The following is a 20,749-nucleotide window of genomic DNA, read 5'->3' as shown; positions in this document are numbered from 1 at the left end:
AGAAATTACAGTGGGAGAACCAAGAGAGAAAAATCTGTGAAGAACCTGAATAATTTGAATTTTATAACAACATTTACATCAATGCACCAGAATATCAGAGAATTGTGGAACAAACACTGGGACATTGTAAACATTTATATAGTGCTCCCTTTTGGCAATATGGATGTTCCGCGTATGGTATATAGACAGGCATTAAATCTGAGAGATAGGTTGGTCCAAAGTGATCCAGTACAATGCTATGAGGAAAGAACATTGCTGGGTAAAAAAAACCCTGGATCTTTTAAATGAGGTGACTGCATAACATGCAATAGCATGCTCACTAGTTCAGTATTTCATAATCCCCATAATATACAGGGAGTGCAGAATTATTAGGCAAGTTGTATTTTTGAGGATTAATTTTATTATTGAACAACAACCATGTTCTCAATGAACCCCAAAAACGCATTAATATCAAAGCTGAATAGTTTTGGAAGTAGTTTTTAGTTTGTTTTTAGTTATAGCTATTTTAGGGGGATATCTGTGTGTGCAGGTGACTATTACTGTGCATAATTATTAGGCAACTTAACAAAAAACAAATATATACCCATTTCAATTATTTATTTTTACCAGTGAAACCAATATAACATCTCAACATTCACAAATATACATTTCTGACATTCAAAAACAAAACAAAAACAAATCAGTGACCAATATAGCCACCTTTCTTTGCAAGGACACTCAAAAGCCTGCCATCCATGGATTCTGTCAGTGTTTTGATCTGTTCACCATCAACATTGCGTGCAGCAGCAACCACAGCCTCCCAGACACTGTTCAGAGAGGTGTACTGTTTTCCCTCCTTGTAAATCTCACATTTGATGATGGACCACAGGTTCTCAATGGGGTTCAGATCAGGTGAACAAGGAGGCCATGTCATTAGATTTTCTTCTTTTATACCCTTTCTTGCCAGCCACGCTGTGGAGTACTTGGACGCGTGTGATGGAGCATTGTCCTGCATGAAAATCATGTTTTTCTTGAAGGATGCAGACTTCTTCCTGTACCACTGCTTGAAGAAGGTGTCTTCCAGAAACTGGCAGTAGGACTGGGAGTTGAGCTTGACTCCATCCTCAACCCGAAAAGGCCCCACAAGCTCATCTTTGATGATACCAGCCCAAACCAGTACTCCACCTCCACCTTGCTGGCGTCTGAGTCGGACTGGAGCTCTCTGCCCTTTACCAATCCAGCCACGGCCCAACGCCGCCCCCTGCAGATTCGCGGCCAATTGGCCGCCAGCAGGGGGGTGTCAATCAACCCGATCGTACTCGATCGGGTTGAATTGTGGCGATCTCTGTCCGCCTCCTCAGAGCAGGTGGACAGGGTTATGGAACAGCGGTCTTTAGACTACTGCTTCATAACTGGTGTTTCTGGCGAGTCTGAAGACTCGCCAGAAACACGAGCCCTCAAGCTCCGTACGGAGCTTGATAATGGGCCTCAATGTATTCCTGCAACTAAACAAACAGATACAAATAAGGGATACACAGGCATTTTGTAATTTCCCTGGACATGTAAAGCCCATTGGGAAAATTACAAAACAAAAATATTAACACATCACATAAAAAATCTGGCACTTACTTGCAAGAACACTGATTAGAGTTGCAACCCCAACCATGTTTTCCTGGATATTTATAAGCTACACATGCTGCAGGTTATTGTGCCTTTGAACACTATTCATTTTTCTTCCTGCAAATTATGTACCATATATAACTCTCTCATAACTTTCCAGGAAAACATAACCATGGTGGCAAACCTAAGGCAGATTAAAAGCAAAATGGAAGATTTAGTTGCAGCATTTGGCCGAAAGGTGATAGACCCAGGACTATGTTAAGGTATCTTCCTCCCTGCGTCCCTAACCTACAGCCTCACAATGCTAATTTGTATTTGCTTCCTTTATGAAGAACACACTTTTGATGTAAGTTTAGTTTTGTCTGCACCTTGCAAGGAATAAATTATATTCACATTATTTTAAAAAAATAACTTTTAATCTATTATAAGGTCACAATGAACAAAATCATTATTTTAATAAACAGAAGTTTTATTTGGAATTAATTATTTAATGAGAAAACATGTCATATGTTAAGTGATGCAATTTTATCCACAGGATATATTAAAAGAATAAAAAGTTGCACAATGCAGCCTGGCAGGGAATATGCATTATAGCTAACATAAAATATCATCTAGTGTTAATAAAAATACAACATTGTTTTATTTCTAAGCTTCACTCAATTAGTTTCAATTCAAATCACCACCTAAGGAGAGGTTTTCAATCTGAATTTGGAAAAGGCATGTGGATTTTATATATATCATACTATATAGGGACCTATTTATAAATTACAAAGGCAAACCTCAGTAATTTCAAAAAACTTACGTTCAACATATCAAGTCAGTGACATAAGTTAATCATATTGTTAAAGTCCCTGCCATGTTGATTGATAAAAAGTGAATTTAATGTTTATTAGGCACACACAAACACATCTAATGTGGTCTAATAGTGGAGAATTTGAAATTTGGTTTTGATAAATAGATCACAGCTATTATTATATTATATATATATTTACTATTTCTGAAAAGCTTTTTATGGAATTTGAAAATATAATATTTTACCTCAGGCAGAAGATCTTGGTATTCATTAGAACAATACTTAACAGCCATATCAAGTTGTTGCTCATGTGGAATATGAAGGATGTCCCATACTGCATTTATCCTCTTCTGGTAAAAATCAGGAGATGCATTTGTTGACATCTAACATTAATGTCAACATAAAAGTAAAAGAAAAACAAAATTATGTTTATAAATCGCATATTTTCCAGACTTGGCATTTCCCTTATTACATTGGATACGGAGCATACTTTCTCTTGATATCTATACATAACAACTGATGAACATGTCTGCCTTTAGTATCATATTAAGGCTTAGTTTCCATCGTGGTGGTAATATTCAGAGGTCTCCCTTTAATTTAATTATATCTTCTTTTAAAGACATAGGGATTTTTGTGTTATTGGAATATGGACATCTCTGAATACATTATTTTACACACAGGGCCCAATTCTCTAAAGCTCTCTGGTCTGGAAAGATTCTGGGGTCCTAGATGTAAATAAGAAACAATGACATTACAATATAATGCTCAAAAAAGAAATATTTTGTTTGATTTCTTGCCATGCCGACAAGGTTTCGATTATCGGCACTCTTTCTATTTTTTACAATAAAGACCCCCTAATAATCATGTAAGTTGTGTTAATGCGTCTAGTGATACCTGACAAGGGGTTTCCATTTTCTCAGATTCATGTTCCTCATCTGAAAAATATAAAATCAGGGGGAAAAAATAACAATAGTAAATCAGAAAAATAGTAAAATAAATGGGGATAATGATAATACAGCAGTTGTGCACTTACCTATTAATGCTCATTGCCTATTAATGATCATTAGTATTTTCTACTAATGCTGCTTTCAATAGTTGATTGTTCCTATGAACCAATGAGCATTAAAGGGACACAAAACCCACAAACAATTGACCTCCAATAGCCAGATCACTATAAATATGTGCATTTTGTAATTACAATAGCGCTTCATATATTAACCGTTGTTTAGTTTTTTAGTTATGAATTTTTATTGATTTCTGAACCCACCGACCGGCATTAATTTTTAACCCTCCAATTCACATCGATAACTCCAGTTATCAAGATGGCAAATTTTCTTCGCTATGCAAAAGAAACAGGGATGTACCAATGGCACTACAAATTTAATACATAGGGACTACTGCCTAGTATTTAGATACTCCAGTAGAATTACTGTGAGTTCCTAGGTTGGTGCTGTGTATAATAATAGCTAATTCAAACACAAAAAGTGGAGAGTATACGAACCCTCCACCTAAAAGTATACACTGATAGCACACCAGAGTCCTGAAGATTAATCAATCACATTAGAATATATATCATATCACAGAAGGACAATATTATGATAGTATATATGACAAAGTTGAGTCAGATAGTAGAATAAATTAAAAAATAACTTTTATTACTAAAAAATAGAATAACATACAAACAACATACAATTAAAACTACGAGTGGAGGGTAAATCAGCGTCATAAGTAGAAAAAGATACTACTCATATAGTATCAAGGTAGTTCGCAGTAAAATGACCGATAAATAGATTTTATGAGAAGGAAAATGCTGGCACCAATAACTAGCATTCGTTAGTAGATATATCTCATAATGCTACATTAATATTCATTGGTAATAACTGCTGCTCATAAGTTGATGTGCCAAATCTAAGGGAGGTAAAGAAAAAATATGTATAAGCTCATCAGTGGCTAAAAGTAAATTGTATCAAATAATGTAAACTCCAATGTGATGCACACAAGAGTGTGAGTCACAAATAAAAGTAAAACACCATATGGCAAAGAATAGAGTCCAAGTAGTATGATACGTCAGAAATGATATACTGATTATCAGTTTAAAGTACTGAAATACCTGCTCTCAATATCCACATTTATATTGAAAAGTAGTTGAACAATGGTTCAAATACATCAGTGACTAAAAGTAAATAATATCGAATGATGTGAACTCCAATGTAATGCACACAGAAGTGTGAGTCACAATAAATTTAAGCCACCATATAGCAAAGTATAAAGTTCAAGTAGTGTGATACGTCCAAAGTGATATACTGATTATCAGTTTGTAGCTCTGAGATGCCTGATGTTAATATCCACGTATATATTGGAATATAATTGAACAATGGTAGCATTGATTGTATGGTATGACCAAATATACTGGGTCTATAGCACACAGAGAGTTGATAAAAATATAATTGTATGCCTACTTGCAATGTGTTTTTTTGCACTATAGTACTAATACTAGGAGATAAGATACTCCAACACGAATAAATGTCAAATTACATTAGTATGATAGTCATCTCCTAGTGATTGGGTGCAACACTACAACTGGCGAGAGATAAGGCAAGAAGCCTAATATTTCAGTATGTAGTAAATTTCTATCAAAAAATGAACTCAAAAGAGTATAATCAATTGTGGTTCAAGTTAAATATTGATACAAGAAATTCTGTTAATTCATTGAGCTAGTGTATTTGTATACAAACATGCCCAAAAATAATTAAGCAAATGGTTGATACATATATATGGTTAATAGTTGAATCAAAAGATTTATGGCACACAAAAGATTAATAAAAGGTTTTATTGCGTATGTAGCCGCTTGAGATATAATCCAGGTACTTCCACACAGGTGGAAAAATTCCAGCAGGAAATGGATCGAGATTAAGAGTTTAAAAGTTTCTTTATTGATATCCGTAAAAAGAGTACTGTGAACAGTCACAGAGTAAAGATACAATATCACAGCCTTTAAGCATGTCAGCCCAATAGCTCTATATCAAACAAACCAACATGTTTCGTGCTGGTACAGCACTTCGTCAGGGATAGTGAAGGGTTAACTGCTCACCTGTTAAATACATACCTGGTCCAATCAAAACTAAGCAACATGACCCGGACAATACCTTAACCCAATGCTCTCTAATTTTGATGAAACAATTACTCAACAGTAAAAAGGAAGACCATGGCGAGGTCCTGGATGAATTAAAAACAGTTAAGAACAGCATTTCTGCTTTTGTTTCTGACCCAAAATATGAAAGCTACAACAATCAATTAGCTGAAACTTTGAAAAAACTTAATGAGGAACTATCAGATCGTAAAGCTACAAAATACCATTGACTGTAAGGATTATGACCTTGATGTGGTCTACAATTGGACTACCATACAAAGGAACTCTAACAGATCAAAGAATAAGAAAGGTCACAATAACAGTAGCAATAGAGGGCAAACAAATAAAAAAGTCACGTTTTCCAGCTTTGAAACTTTCTCTGTGGAAAGCCCAAGAGCATCAACCCCTAGGGCTGAGACCTCATCTGACAAAAGTGTTCGCCCAAAAGATGGCAGCAGTCCAATTGTAGTTCCTGAGATGACTGCTATCAATACATCTAATAAAATGAAAGAAGTAAGCCAAAAGAGGCAGTCAAAAAACGAGGAAGAAGAAAGAGAACTTCCAGTGAGGTACCCCAGCAGAAGGGGAGGCATAACACAAAAGAATTAAAACTTTCAACGAACAGAACTAAGGACTTTTCTAATATTGAAAAAGTAAAATCTAGTCCTAATGCAATTAACGAAATTAATGTTATCAATCTCTCAGATGTCAACTTGTCATATTTAGAAACTAAAGTTCTATCAAAGGGTTTAACGTTTGCACCAACCACTGATTTTTCATTGTTTGAAACTTTAATTGATGTAAATAAGTTTATACGAAATCTTACCTTAAAAAGGCACTTTAATATAGGCACACAAAATAAGTCTGAATGTGATACCAATGACACCTTAGACTCTGAAATGAATCTGACCAATTTCAATAGTATCTCTAATTTTGAAGAACAATGTAGTCTTATTGATCTAATGAGCCTCAACAGTGAAAGCTCTAGATATGACACCAGTTCACACATCATACCGTCTGTTAAAGAAAAAACAAAAAATGAAAAGTTTTATCCTGTCCAAATGAGGGGTGACCTAATAGAAGCATTTCATACAATAGTGGAAAAAGAACTAACTGAGTTACATCAGAACACATACAAGAATAATAAAAGAAAGAAAATCAAGGGTGATAACCTAAGTAAACTAGAAAGAATGGCTCTTAATAAGTTAAAAAGTAATGACAACCTTGTCATCACTAGTTCAGACAAGGGAGGCTCTGTAGTGGTCCAAAACAGAGACTGCTATATTAAGGAAGCCATAAAACAACTTGATGATACCGATACTTATAGCAGACTTAGTTTTAATCCAACCATAAAATTCCAACAAGATCTTGAGAAATGTTTAAATCAATCAGTACATAGAGGATTTATCACAAAAACCACAGCGGATAACCTTAAAGTGACTCATCCACAGATTTCAGTTTTTAAGCATATACCTAAAATTTCCCCCTGGCAGGCCTATCATTTCTGGCATTGGCACACTAGGGGAGAAATTGGGTGCCTTTGTAGATGAACATTTACAATCTATCGTTAGTTCTACCCCTGGACATGTCAGGGATACTAAACATCTCCTGAATATGCTTGAACAGGTTGAACTGGATGATAATTGTATCCTTGTTTCTATTGATGTATCTTCCCTGTATTCTTGCATCCCCCATAATCAAGGGTGTTATGCACTTTACCAAATGCTGAGAAGATACACCAATTATGAATTGGATTATATTGAATTTCTCATTGAGACAGTAGGTTACCTTCTAACTCATAATTATTTTTTGTTTTCGGGACAATATTATTTGCAAAATTGTGGAACAGCGATGTGGGCAAAATTTGCCCCCTCATATGCAAACTTGTACCTAAGTTTCTTTGAATTGATTAAAATTTACACTGATACAAATCCATTTAGATCATGCATAAAAGCATATTTTAGGTACATAGATGATCTGTTGGTAATTTGGAAAGGTACTGATACACAACTACAATGTTTTTTGGAATACATAAATGACAATAACATGAACCTTAACATGAACCTTAAATTTACATACAGCAGTTCTAAGACCCAATTAGCCTTTTTGGATGTTCTGCTTAAAGTCCATGCAAATAAAATAGAGACTGAAACTTATCGAAAGCCAATAGCAGGAAACACCATTCTTAGGGCAAATTCACATCACCCTGAACACTTAAAAAGAGGGATTCCCAAGGGCCAATATATGCGCCTTCGTAGGAACTGCTCTAATATATCACAGTACAAACAACAGGCTGATGACCTTACGCAAAGATTAGTAGCCAGAGGTTATAAAAAGAACATATTAACAAATATATCAAATGAAGTCCTATCTATGGATAGAAATGTACTTCTGACAGATAAGGTAAAAAAAACTGACTTTTCAGGATCAACAATAGTCTTTTCAACTAAATACAGTAGCCAATACCAACAAATTTGCTCAGTAATAAGAAAAAACTTAGCTATACTAGAAAAAGATAAACTTCTTGATAGTAGCACCTTAAATAACATAAAATTTGTATCTAGGAAAGCAAGTAATATTGGTAATAGTCTAAAGAGACATTTTGACAAAAAAATTGATAATGTACAGAGAACTTGGTTAGAACCAAGATTGTTTTTTTTAAATGTGGCACCAATCCATGCAAGTCATGTGAATACGCTGAAGTTGAATCTTCTTTTTCATCTAACCATACTGGTGAAACATTTAAAGTAAAATACAATTTGACATGTAATTCAATTTTTGTGGTATATCTAATCACCTGTAAACTATGTAAAAAACAATATACAGGTCGCACTTCTCGTATGCTCAAAGATCGAATAAGGGAGCACCTTTTATCTTTATCAGATAAGGAGCCAAAGACACCAGTAGCTAAGCACTTTAGATCACATTGTGATAAACCTCACAAATATTTTTCATTTAAGGCCATAGACCATGTTCCTAAATTAAATACTGGAGGAAATAGACATGATAAATTAAATAAATGTGAAACCTTCTGGATATTCACATTACAAACAGGAGCTCCAATAGGTATAAATGAAAAATCAGATATAAAATTATTCACAGGATAATAACAATACCATTCGAAGGTAACTTTTAAAATCACAATTTTCTTCACTCTAAATAATTTATTTAAAAGTTTTTCACAAGTTTTTTCACCAAGTATATGTGGCTACTTTACACACTAAATGTTACCATTGTTCAACAATTGAGAGCACATACCTTATATAGCAGGATATTACCTGATAATGAAAACATAATTTATGCTTACCTGATAAATTTATTTCTCTTGTGGTGTATCCAGTCCATGGATCATCCATTACTTATGGGATATTAACTCCTCCCCAACAGGAAGTGCAAGAGGATTCACCCAGCAGAGCTGCTATATAGCTCCTCCCCTAACTGCCATTACCAGTCATTCGACCGAAAACATGCAGAGAAAGGAAAACCATAGGGTGCAGTGGTGACTGTAGTTTAATGGAAAAATTACCTGCCTTAAAGTGACAGGGCGGGCCGTGGACTGGATACACCACAAGAGAAATAAATTTATCAGGTAAGCATAAATTATGTTTTCTCTTGTTAAGTGTATCCAGTCCACGGATCATCCATTACTTATGGGATACCAATACCAAAGCTAAAGTACACGGATGACGGGAGGGACAGGCAGGCTCTTTATACGGAAGGAACCACTGCCTGAAGAACCTTTCTCCCAAAAACAGCCTCCGAAGAAGCAAAAGTGTCAAATTTGTAAAATTTGGAAAAAGTATGAAGAGAAGACCAAGTTGCAGCCTTGCAAATCTGTTCAACAGAAGCCTCATTCTTAAAGGCCCAAGTGGAAGCCACAGCTCTAGTAGAATGTGCTGTAATTCTTTCAGGAGGCTGCTGTCCAGCAGTCTCATAGGCTAACCGTATTATGCTACGAAGCCAAAAGGAGAGAGAGGTAGCCGAAGCTTTTTGACCTCTCCTCTGACCAGAATAAACGACAAACAGGGAAGACGTTTGTCGAAAATCCTTAGTTGCCTGTAGATAAAATTTCAGGGCACGGACTACATCTAGATTGTGTAGCAGACGTTCCTTTTTCGAAGAAGGATTAGGACACAAAGATGGAACCACAATCTCTTGATTGATATTCCTGTTAGTGACCACCTTAGGTAGGAACCCAGGTTTAGTACGCAGAACTACCTTGTCTGAATGAAAAATCAGATAAGGAGAATCACAATGTAAGGCAGATAACTCAGAGACTCTTCGAGCCGAGGAAATCGCCATTAAAAACAGAACTTTCCGGGGGGCGTGTCTGACTAGCGATCCAGTGCGGTCGCATTCTTCTAAGCTCCGGCTGAGTTCCTTATATCCCGCCGAATAAGTGAAATTCCCTACAGCAAATCCACCTCATTTTGACATCTGGTTAGCAGGCTAATCTGGGACATACATCATATTTGATTATAAGCTGTATTTTTGAAGCCGGAGGTTGGAACCAGACAATTGGGGCCTTGTGCGGCGGCACTTAAAGGGCGGCGTCACCCCCCTCGTTCACACGAGGGTTCTTGCCTAACTCTGCCACATCAACTTTCTAGTTTCACTCATATCAGCGCAACTGCTCTACAGACTAAGAGGACTAATTGAGATCTTAGAGAGGACTGACAAAAGGTAGCCTAAAAACGCCTTATAACTAAAATGGCCCCTGCTGTGATAACTGACTCGACAGACATTCTCAGCGCCCGCTGGCACAAACTCGAGTTGTTATTCCAAAATCTCATTGAACGTGCTCCAATGGATTTTCTGCTGAGCCGCTGCCATGACTTGACCCCTGGCAAGAGGGTTGAGGTAAATCCTACCGACCTAATATACCAAAGGAGAGAACCAGCACAGTTAATATCCACTTCAATCGTGAAACATGGCTCTCAAAAGAAAAAAGGCGCCATTGACATTGCTGAGCAACGCACTAATAGCAAAAAAGAAAGAAAGCGGCTCACAGAGCATATTGCAAGCAGTCAAATCTCAGGATGGCAAAAGAAGCAGACTTCTGCAATAAACATTGGCGGATTGATGGACTGCCAGCTTGGGACCCCTTATATTTGGTATGGTGACCAGTACGTCATGAACTCTCCTGGAGGGACAAAAAAAAATTATCCTGGACTTATTCAGTCTTTGCTGCGATGCGATAACCGTCTGCGGGATGGTGTTTAAACCGCCTGCGGGATGGTGTTTAACCATTGGAGCGCTCTCCTTACCATATGCAAGTTTTAGTGTCGGGGAGAGGACTCCATACTGTGTTACCTCTATTTTTTGTAGTTACGAAGGCTAGCTAAACACTTAGGATGATTGAATAGTTAATAAAAAAATTAAAAAAAGTAAATCTTTCATAGCTTAATATATTAATCTTTTATGGTTCGTGAGAATCTGTTTAAAAACCTAAAACTATACCATTATCATACTATTCTCAAGATAGATGACAAAACTTCATATCGCTAGTTAAATTTTTTCATTTATTGTTTAGTATAGTTGGTTCAATTAGTTTGTATGCACATGTTTAAAAGCCTAAAGTAATACTACATTATTAGCTACCATGCAGTGTTACTGAATTCCATTTATTTACATTACAATATTGTATGTACTGTCTGCTTTTTACTGTTATATTTCTGATGCTACTTGTGTTGGAGACATTAAGGTTATCACAGTGATATTACTATGACTATGTGTGCTTTTTCTGGGGGTGCGTGGGGGCCCCCGGGAGGGCATTTAATGTAACATCGATGTACAGTAAGATATGGTTTTATCATCCCTATTTAAAAGTTAGACCTATTGCCAGCTTCTCCCTAGTGGTCAGCGGCCGAGGCCATGGGGGCGATGCTAGTAAGAATCACTTTGCTCTTAGTAAGAAGTAGGTCCAGGGTGACGTTTAAAATACTGTTAGGGGAAAAAATATATTAACACAGTAGAAACTGTCTTCATACACAACATCATCCTGTGGAATATCCAGTCACACTACCACTGATTGGGCATGGTCATTTGTAACAAACGGTTCAAGGATTTATTTTACTATAACCTCCCCAACATAGCACATGACATGAATTCCTCTATCCAAAACTAAATATAGAGTTTATATTCTGTAAAGTACTAGTTGGCTTAGTTATGGCTCCTAATTATAAAAAATCCCTATATCCTTATATTATAATTTTTCTTAGGATCCACATGTGACCCACAATTTTAGTACCTGGGACTAAAATGAGGAATATTAGTGAAGATATACAACTATGTTTTATGTTATAAACTTGTATCATTGTTGTTAAATGTATATTCTTATGAAGATTTAATTTCTGTATTGTGCAACTCCTCAATAAAAATATTATTAAAAAAAAAAAAAAAAAAACTTATAAAGGTCAAAAAAAAAAAAAAAAAAAAAAAAAAAACAAAAACAAAAAAAAAACAGAACTTTCCAAGATAACAACTTGATATCAATGGAATGAAGGGGTTCAAACGGAACCCCCTGTAAAACATTAAGAACTAAGTTCAAACTCCATGGTGGAGCAACAGTTTTAAACACAGGCTTGATCCTAGCTAAAGCCTGACAAAAAGCTTGAACGTCCGGAACTTCTGACAGACGTTTGTGTAAAAGAATGGACAGAGCTGAAATCTGTCCCTTTAAGGAACTAGCGGATAAACCCTTTTCTAAACCTTCTTGTAGAAAAGACAATATCCTCGGAATCCTAACCTTACTCCATGAGTAACTCTTGGATTCGCACCAATATAAGTATTTGCGCCATATCTTATGGTAAATCTTTCTGGTAACAGGCTTCCTAGCCTGTATTAAGGTATCAATAACTAACTCAGAAAAACCACGTTTTGATAAAATCAAGCGTTCAATTTCCAAGCAGTCAGCTTCAGAGAAATTAGATTTTGATGTTTGAAGGGACCCTGGATCAGAAGGTCCTGTTTCAGAGGTAGCGACCAAGGTGGACAGGATGACATGTCCACTAGATCTGCATACCAAGTCCTGCGTGGCCATGCAGGCGCTATTAGAATCACTGATGCTCTCTCCTGTTTGATTCTGGCAATCAATCGAGGAAGCATCGGGAAGGGTGGAAACACATAAGCCATCCCGAAGGTCCAAGGTGCTGTCAAAGCATCTATCAGAACCGCTCCCGGATCCCTGGATCTGGACCCATAACGAGGAAGCTTGGCGTTCTGTCGAGACGCCATGAGATCTATCTCTGGTTTGCCCCAACGTCGAAGTATTTGGGCAAAGACCTCCGGATGAAGTTCCCACTCCCCTGGATGAAAAGTCTGACGACTTAAGAAATCCGCCTCCCAGTTCTCCACTCCCGGGATGTGGATTGCTGACAGGTGGCAAGAGTGAGACTCTGCCCAGCGAATTATCTTTGATACTTCCATCATTGCTAGGGAGCTTCTTGTCCCTCCCTGATGGTTGATGTAAGCTACAGTCGTGATGTTGTCCGACTGAAACCTGATGAACCCCCGAGTTGTTAACTGGGGCCAAGCCAGAAGGGCATTGAGAACTGCTCTCAATTCCAGAATGTTTATTGGTAGGAGACTCTCCTCCTGATTCCATTGTCCCTGAGCCTTCAGAGAATTCCAGACAGTGCCCCAACCTAGTAGGCTGGCGTCTGTTGTTACAATTGTCCAGTCCGGCCTGCTGAATGGCATCCCCCTGGACAGATGTGGCCGAGAAAGCCACCATAGAAGAGAATTTCTGGTCTCTTGATCCAGATTCAGAGTAGGGGACAAGTCTGAGTAATCCCCATTCCACTGACTTAGCATGCACAATTGCAGCGGTCTGAGATGTAGGCGTGCAAAGGGTACTATGTCCATTGCTGCTACCATTAAGCCGATCACCTCCATGCATTGAGCTACTGACGGGTGTTGAATGGAATGAAGGACACGGCATGCATTTTGAAGCTTTGTTAACCTGTCTTCTGTCAGGTAAATCTTCATTTCTACAGAATCTATACGAGTCCCCAAGAAGGGAACTCTTGTGAGTGGAAAGAGAGAACTCTTCTTTTCGTTCACCTTCCATCCATGCGACCTTAGAAATGCCAGTACTAACTCTGTATGAGACTTGGCAGTTTGAAAGCTTGAAGCTTGTATCAGAATGTCGTCTAGGTACGGAGCTACCGCAATTCCTCGCGGTCTTAGTACCGCCAGAAGAGCACCCAGAACCTTTGTGAAGATTCTCGGAGCCGTAGCCAATCCGAATGGAAGAGCTACAAACTGGTAATGCCTGTCTAGAAAGGCAAACCTTAGATACCGGTAATGATCTTTGTGAATCGGTATGTGAAGGTAAGCATCCTTTAAATCCACTGTGGTCATGTACTGACCCTTTTGGATCATGGGTAAAATTGTCCGAATAGTTTCCATTTTGAACGATGGAACTCTTAGGAATTTGTTTAGGATCTTTAAATCCAAGATTGGCCTGAAAGTTCCCTCTTTTTTGGGAACCACAAACAGATTTGAGTAAAACCCTTGTCCTTGTTCCGACCGCGGAACCGGATGGATCACTCCCATTAATAAAAGATCTTGTACGCAGCGTAGAAACGCCTCTTTCTCTATTTGGTTTGTTGACAACCTTGACAGATGAAATCTCCCTCTTGGGGGAGAGAATTTGAAGTCTAGAAGGTATCCCTGAGATATGATCTCTAACGCCCAGGGATCCTGGACATCTCTTGCCCAAGCCTGGGCGAAGAGAGAAAGTCTGCCCCCCACTAGATCCGTTCCCGGATCGGGGGCCCTCGATTCATGCTGTCTTAGGGGCAGCAGCAGGTTTCCTGGCCTGCTTGCCCTTGTTCCAGGACTGGTTAGGTCTCCAGCCTTGTCTGTAGCGAGCAACAGCTCCTTCCTGTTTTGGTGCAGAGGAAGTTGATGCTGCTCCTGCTTTGAAATTACGAAAGGAACGAAAATTAGACTGTCTAGCCTTAGGTTTGGCTCTGTCTTGAGGCAGGGCATGGCCTTTACCTCCTGTAATGTCAGCGATAATTTCTTTCAACCCGGGCCCGAATAAGGTCTGCCCTTTGAAAGGTATATTAAGCAATTTAGATTTAGAAGTAACGTCAGCTGACCAGGATTTTAGCCACAGTGCTCTGCGTGCCTGAATGGCGAATCCGGAATTCTTAGCCGTAAGTTTAGTTAAATGTACTACGGCATCTGAAATAAATGAGTTAGCTAACTTAAGGGCTTTAAGCTTGTGTGTGTAATCTCATCTAATGGAGCTGATTCAAGTGTCTCTTCCAGAGACTCAAACCAAAATGCTGCTGCAGCCGTGACAGGCGCAATGCATGCAAGAGGTTGCAATATAAAACCTTGTTGAACAAACATTTTCTTAAGGTAACCCTCTAACTTTTTATCCATTGGATCTGAAAAGGCACAGCTATCCTCCACCGGGATAGTGGTACGCTTAGCTAAAGTAGAAACTGCTCCCTCCACCTTAGGGACCGTTTGCCATAAGTCCCGTGTGGTGGCGTCTATTGGAAACATCTTTCTAAATATCGGAGGGGGTGAGAACGGCACACCGGGTCTATCCCACTCCTTAGTAACAATTTCAGTAAGTCTCTTAGGTATAGGAAAAACGTCAGTACTCGCCGGTACCGCAAAATATTTATCCAACCTACACATTTTCTCTGGTATTGCAACTGTGTTACAATCATTCAGAGCCGCTAACACCTCCCCTAGTAATACACGGAGGTTTTCCAGCTTAAATTTAAAATTTGAAATATCTGAATCCAGTTTGTTTGGATCAGAACCGTCACCCGCAGAATGAAGCTTTCCGTCCTCATGTTCTGCAAATTGTGACGCAGTGTCTGACATGGCCCTAATATTATCAGCGCACTCTGTTCTCACCCCAGAGTGATCACGCTTACCTCTTAGTTCTGGTAATTTAGCCAAAACTTCAGTCATAACAGTAGCCATATCCTGTAATGTGATTTGTAATGGCCGCCCAGATGTACTCGGCGCTACAATATCACGCACCTCCCGAGCGGGAGATGCAGGTACTGACACGTGAGGCGAGTTAGTCGGCATAACTCTCCCCTCGTTGTTTGGTGAAATATGTTCAATTTGTACAGATTGACTTTTATTTAAAGTAGCATCAATACAGTTAGTACATAAATTTCTATTGGGCTCCACTTTGGCTTTAGCACAGATAGCACAGATATCTTCCTCTGAATCAGACATGTTTAACACACTAGCAAATAAACTAGCAACTTGGAAATACTTTTCAAGTAATTTACTATAATATGAAAACGTACTGTGCCTATAAGAAGCACAGAAAAAGTTATGACAGTTGAAAATTAATAAACTGAAAAGTTATAGCATCAAATCTTTGTAAAAAACACAATTTTAGCAAAGGATTGCTCCCATTAGCAAAGGATAACTAACCCTGATAGCAGAAAAAAAATACAGAAATAAACGTTTTTTTTTATCACAGTCAACTACAATCTCACAGCTCTGCTGTGAGTGATTACCTCCCTCAAAACAAGTTTTGAAGACCCCTGAGTTCTGTAGAGATGAACCGGATCATGCAGGGAAGACAATAAACTTCTGACTGAATTTTTTGATGCGTAGCAAAAGCGCCAAAAAAGGCCCCTCTCCCTCACACATAACAGTGAGAGAGATCAGTAAACTGTCATAAATTAAATAAAACGACTGCCAAGTGGAAAAAAATAGTGCCCAAAACATTTTTTCACCCAGTACCTCAGAAAATTAAACGATTTTACATGCCAGCAAAAAACGTTTAACATTAATAAATTGAGTGTTATTAAAAAGCCTGTTGCTAGTCCCTGCAAATTAGGCTAAAGTTTTATGCATACAGTATAATTCCAGTGAAGTGCCATTCCCCAGAATACTGAAGTGTAAAATATACATACATGACAGCCTGATACCAGTTGCTGCTACTGCATTTAAGGCTGAGTTTACATTATATCGGTATGGCAGAATTTTCTCATCAATTCCATTGTCAGAAAATAATAAGCTGCTACATACCTCTTTGCAGATTAATCTGCCCGCTGTCCCCTGATCTGAAGTTTACCTCTCCTCAGATGGCCGAGAAACAGCAATATGATCTTAACTACTCCGGCTAAAATCATAGAAAAACTCAGGTAGATTCTTCTTCAAATTCTACCAGAGAAGGAATAACACACTCCGGTGCTATTATAAAATAACAAACTTTTGATTGAAGGTATGAAACTAAGTATAATCACCAAAGTCCTCTCACACATCCTATCTATTCGTTGGGTGCAAGAGAATGACTGGTAATGGCAGTTAGGGGAGGAGCTATATAGCAGCTCTGCTGGGTGAATCCTCTTGCACTTCCTGTTGGGGAGGAGTTAATATCCCATAAGTAATGGATGATCCGTGGACTGGATACACTTAACAAGAGAAAGGTGTTTACTTTGCAAAGTTTATACTCTAAATATACACAACGACAATCCACTATTTGGCTTTGTGCCTTATTGTTGTTGTCAGCTATTATGTTGTGCATCCTTAATATTAAAAGATTAAGACTAAACTGACACAATTTGTTATTTTGTGTCAAGCTATTACCAACATTCAACACTCAAGTGAAACTAACATATGTCAAGCGGCTTCATACGCAATAAAACCTTTTATTAACCTTTTGTGTGCCATAAATCTTTTGATTCAACTATTAACCATATATATGTATCAACCATTTGATTAATTATTTTTGGGCATGTTTGTATACAAATACACTAGCTCCATAACCCTGTCCACCTGCTCTGAGCAGGCGGACAGGAATCGCCGGAAATCAACCCGATCGAATACGATCGGGTTGATTGACACCTCCCTGCTGGTGAGTCAGCAGGGGGCGGCGTTGCACCAGCAGCTCTTGTGAGCTGCTGGTGCAATGTTAAATGCAGAGAGCATATTGCTCTCCGCATTTAGCGAGGTCTTGCGGACCTGATCCGCAGTGTCGGATCAGATCCGCAAGACCTTTGATAAATTGGGGCCTATGTGTTTATTTTGAGCTAAAACAACGCGTTTCTCGGCCGCAAGCTCTTGGCCATTTCATCAGGTAGTATACAAATTGTGCCTTCAGTGAGGCTTAAAAATACATACATTGAATGTGATTGGACATTCATTAACCAATAGTAACCACTAAGACATAATAGGTACAATGTGTTAAAAACAAACGGATCTGAATAATCCATTAAAAAAATCGCTCAATAAGTAGTCTTATGGAGATTGGGAACATAATATGACATCAAAAAGACACAAAATAGCAGCTGAAGTTTAGGACATTGGAAAATTTTTAAAACTGAGAATTCAATTTAAAATCCTAAATTCTAAGAAACATTCTCGATCTCTGTGTTCTGGAAACATATTAAATAATAGGCAATGAATAATAGACATGTTTATTGGATCCATTCCAAAAGCAATGTATATCGTTGTTTATGTAAAATTATAGCACTAACGAAGATCGAGTAATATGTAAAATATGGGCGGTCTTGATGTAAAGATGGCTATTTGCATATGCCAGGATGAAAAAAGGAGGAATTGGCGATGCCCAAGGGACAAGATAAAGAGACCACCATGATGAGATGCAATACATAATGGGGGGGGGGGGGGGGAAGGGGAAATGAATTAGTTGAAAGCAGCTAAATCCAAATTAGAATTGAGACCTGATAGAAACAAAGTGTTCATTTTGTGTATCCAAAAGGTCTCACGTTGCCTAAATTTAATAATCCTGTTATAATCTGTGGAAGGAGGGATGTAATCTATTGGATAAAATTTGAAAATGTCATGATTGTCATCATGTTTAGTCAGGCAATGTTCAGGTACACTGTGTTTGATATTTTTCTTTTTGCAATTTTTGCAATAGCGCCAATGTTCGCCCCAACGTACCCTAACTTTTCTACACGCCCCACGTACTGTACCCCACAGACACATTCCAAAATATAGACGATAAAACTGGAGCTGCAATTGAAAAATCTTGGAATGTCAAAAATCTCTCCAGTGGAGAAGGATTTAAAAGTTTTTTTACCGGATATTATATATTTGCATGCATTGCATCCTTTCTTACCGCATTTTAAGATTCCTATATGGTCTAGGAAAGTTTTTGGTTTCTTGCTTGTAATGAGGTGATTTGAATTTTTGTGTTTGACTTTCTAACTGGGAGCTAGCTTACCTCTAAGGGTGGGAGCTCTAGTATAAACAATCCTGGGATGTTCTCCTACTAAGGTCTTTAAAACAGGATCTTTTAAGATAATATGCCAAAGTTTATTTAAGATGTGGCAAATTTTTTTGTAATTGCTATTATATTGAGTAATAAACATAGGGGCCTAGATTTGGAGTTCGGCGGTAGCCGTCAAAACCAGCGTTAGAGGCTCCTAACGCTGGTTTTGGCCGCCCGCTGGTATTTGGAGTCAGTGATTAAAGGGTCTAACGCTCACTTTTCAGCCGCGACTTTTCCATACCGCAGATCCCCCTACGCCATTTGCGTAGCCTATCTTTTCAATGGGATCTTTCTAACGCTGGTATTTAGAGTCGTTTCTGAAGTGAGCGTTAGAGCTCTAACGACAAAATTCCAGCCGCCTGAAAATAGCAGGAGTTAAGAGCTTTCTGGCTAACGCCGGTTTATAAAGCTCTTAACTACTGTACCCTAAAGTACACTAACACCCATAAACTACCTATGTACCCCTAAACCGAGGTCCCCCCACATCGCCGCCACTCTATTTAAATTTTTAACCCCTAATCTGCCGACCGCCACCTACGTTATACTTATGTACCCCTAATCTTCTGCCCCTAACCCCGCCGACCCCTATATTATATTTCTTAACCCCTAACTTGCCCCCCACAACGTCGCCGCAAGCTACTTAAAATAATTAACCCCTAATCTTCCGACCGCAAATCGCCGCCACCTACGTTATCCCTATGTACCCCTAATCTGCTACCCCTAACATCGCCGACCCCTATATTATATTTATTAACCCCTAATCTGCCCCCCTCAACGTCGCCGACACCTGCCTACACTTATTAACCCCTACTCTGCCGAGCGGACCTGAGCGCTACTATAATAAAGTTATGAACCCCTAACCCGCCTCACTAACCCTATCATAAATAGTATTAACCCCTAATCTGCCCTCCCTAACATCGCCGACACCTAACTTCAATTATTAACCCCTAATCTGCCGACCGGAGCTCACCGCTATTCTAATAAATGTATTAACCCCTAAAGCTAAGTCTAACCCTAACACTAACACCCCCCTAAGTTAAATATAATTTTTATCTAACGAAATAAATTAACTCTTATTAAATAAATGATTCCTATTTAAAGCTAAATACTTACCTGTAAAATACATCCTAATATAGCTACAATATAAATTATAATTATATTATAGCTATTTTAGGATTAATATTTATTTTACAGGTAACTTTTACAGAAAATAAAAAAATATTTACAAACATAATAAAAATATTACAATTTTAAACTAATTACACCTACTCTAAGCCCCCTAATAAAATAACAAAGCCCCCCAAAATAAAAAATTCCCTACCCTATTCTAAATTAAAAAAGTTACAAGCTCTTTTACCTTACCAGCCCTGAACAGGGCCCTTTGCGGGGCATGCCCCAAGAATTTCAGCTCTTTTGCCTGTAAAAGAATAAATACAATACCCCCCCCAACATTACAACCCACCACCCACATACCCCTAATCTAACCCAAACCCCCCTTAAATAAACCTAACACTAAGCCCCTGAAGATCTTCCTACCTTGTCTTCACCATACCAGGTTCACCGATCCGTCCTGAAGAGCTCCTCCGATGTCCTGATCCAAGCCCAAGCGGGGGCTGAAGAGGTCCATGATCCGGTCAAAGTCTTCATCCAAGCGGGGCAGAAGAGGATCTTCCATCCGATTGAAGTCATCATCCAGGCGGCATCTTCTATGGTCTTCCATCCGGAGCGAAGCGGCAGGATCCTGAAGACCTCCAGCGCGGAACATCCATCCGGACCGACGACTGAACGACGAATGACTGTTCCTTTAAGGGACGTCATCCAAGATGGCGTCCCTCGAATTCCGATTGGCTGATAGGATTCTATCAGCCAATCGGAATTAAGGTATGAATTTTCTGATTGGCTGATGGAATCAGCCAATCAGAATCAAGTTCAATCCGATTGGCTGATCCAATCAGCCAATCAGATTGAGCTCGCATTCTATTGGCTG

General features: G+C 38.6%; 1 protein-coding gene across 1 annotated transcript in view; it reads right to left on the bottom strand.

Annotated features, from left to right (window-relative positions):
• Nucleotides 1–20,749, bottom strand: part of CCDC87 (coiled-coil domain containing 87) — a 179,720-nt gene that overhangs the window by 10,500 nt on the left and 148,471 nt on the right. Inside the window, exons 15-16 of the mRNA XM_053719255.1 lie at nt 3,287–3,327; nt 2,638–2,775 (exon numbers count right to left, since the gene is read on the bottom strand). Coding sequence (XP_053575230.1) covers nt 2,638–2,775; nt 3,287–3,327 — 179 coding nt within the window. The remainder of the gene's footprint in view (nt 1–2,637; nt 2,776–3,286; nt 3,328–20,749) is intronic.

Source organism: Bombina bombina, chromosome 6 (genome assembly GCF_027579735.1).
Source record: "Bombina bombina isolate aBomBom1 chromosome 6, aBomBom1.pri, whole genome shotgun sequence".
NCBI classification, from domain to species: domain Eukaryota; kingdom Metazoa; phylum Chordata; class Amphibia; order Anura; family Bombinatoridae; genus Bombina; species Bombina bombina.
Note: the sequence above shows the minus strand (reverse complement) of the source record. Positions and strands in the feature narration are given on the sequence as shown.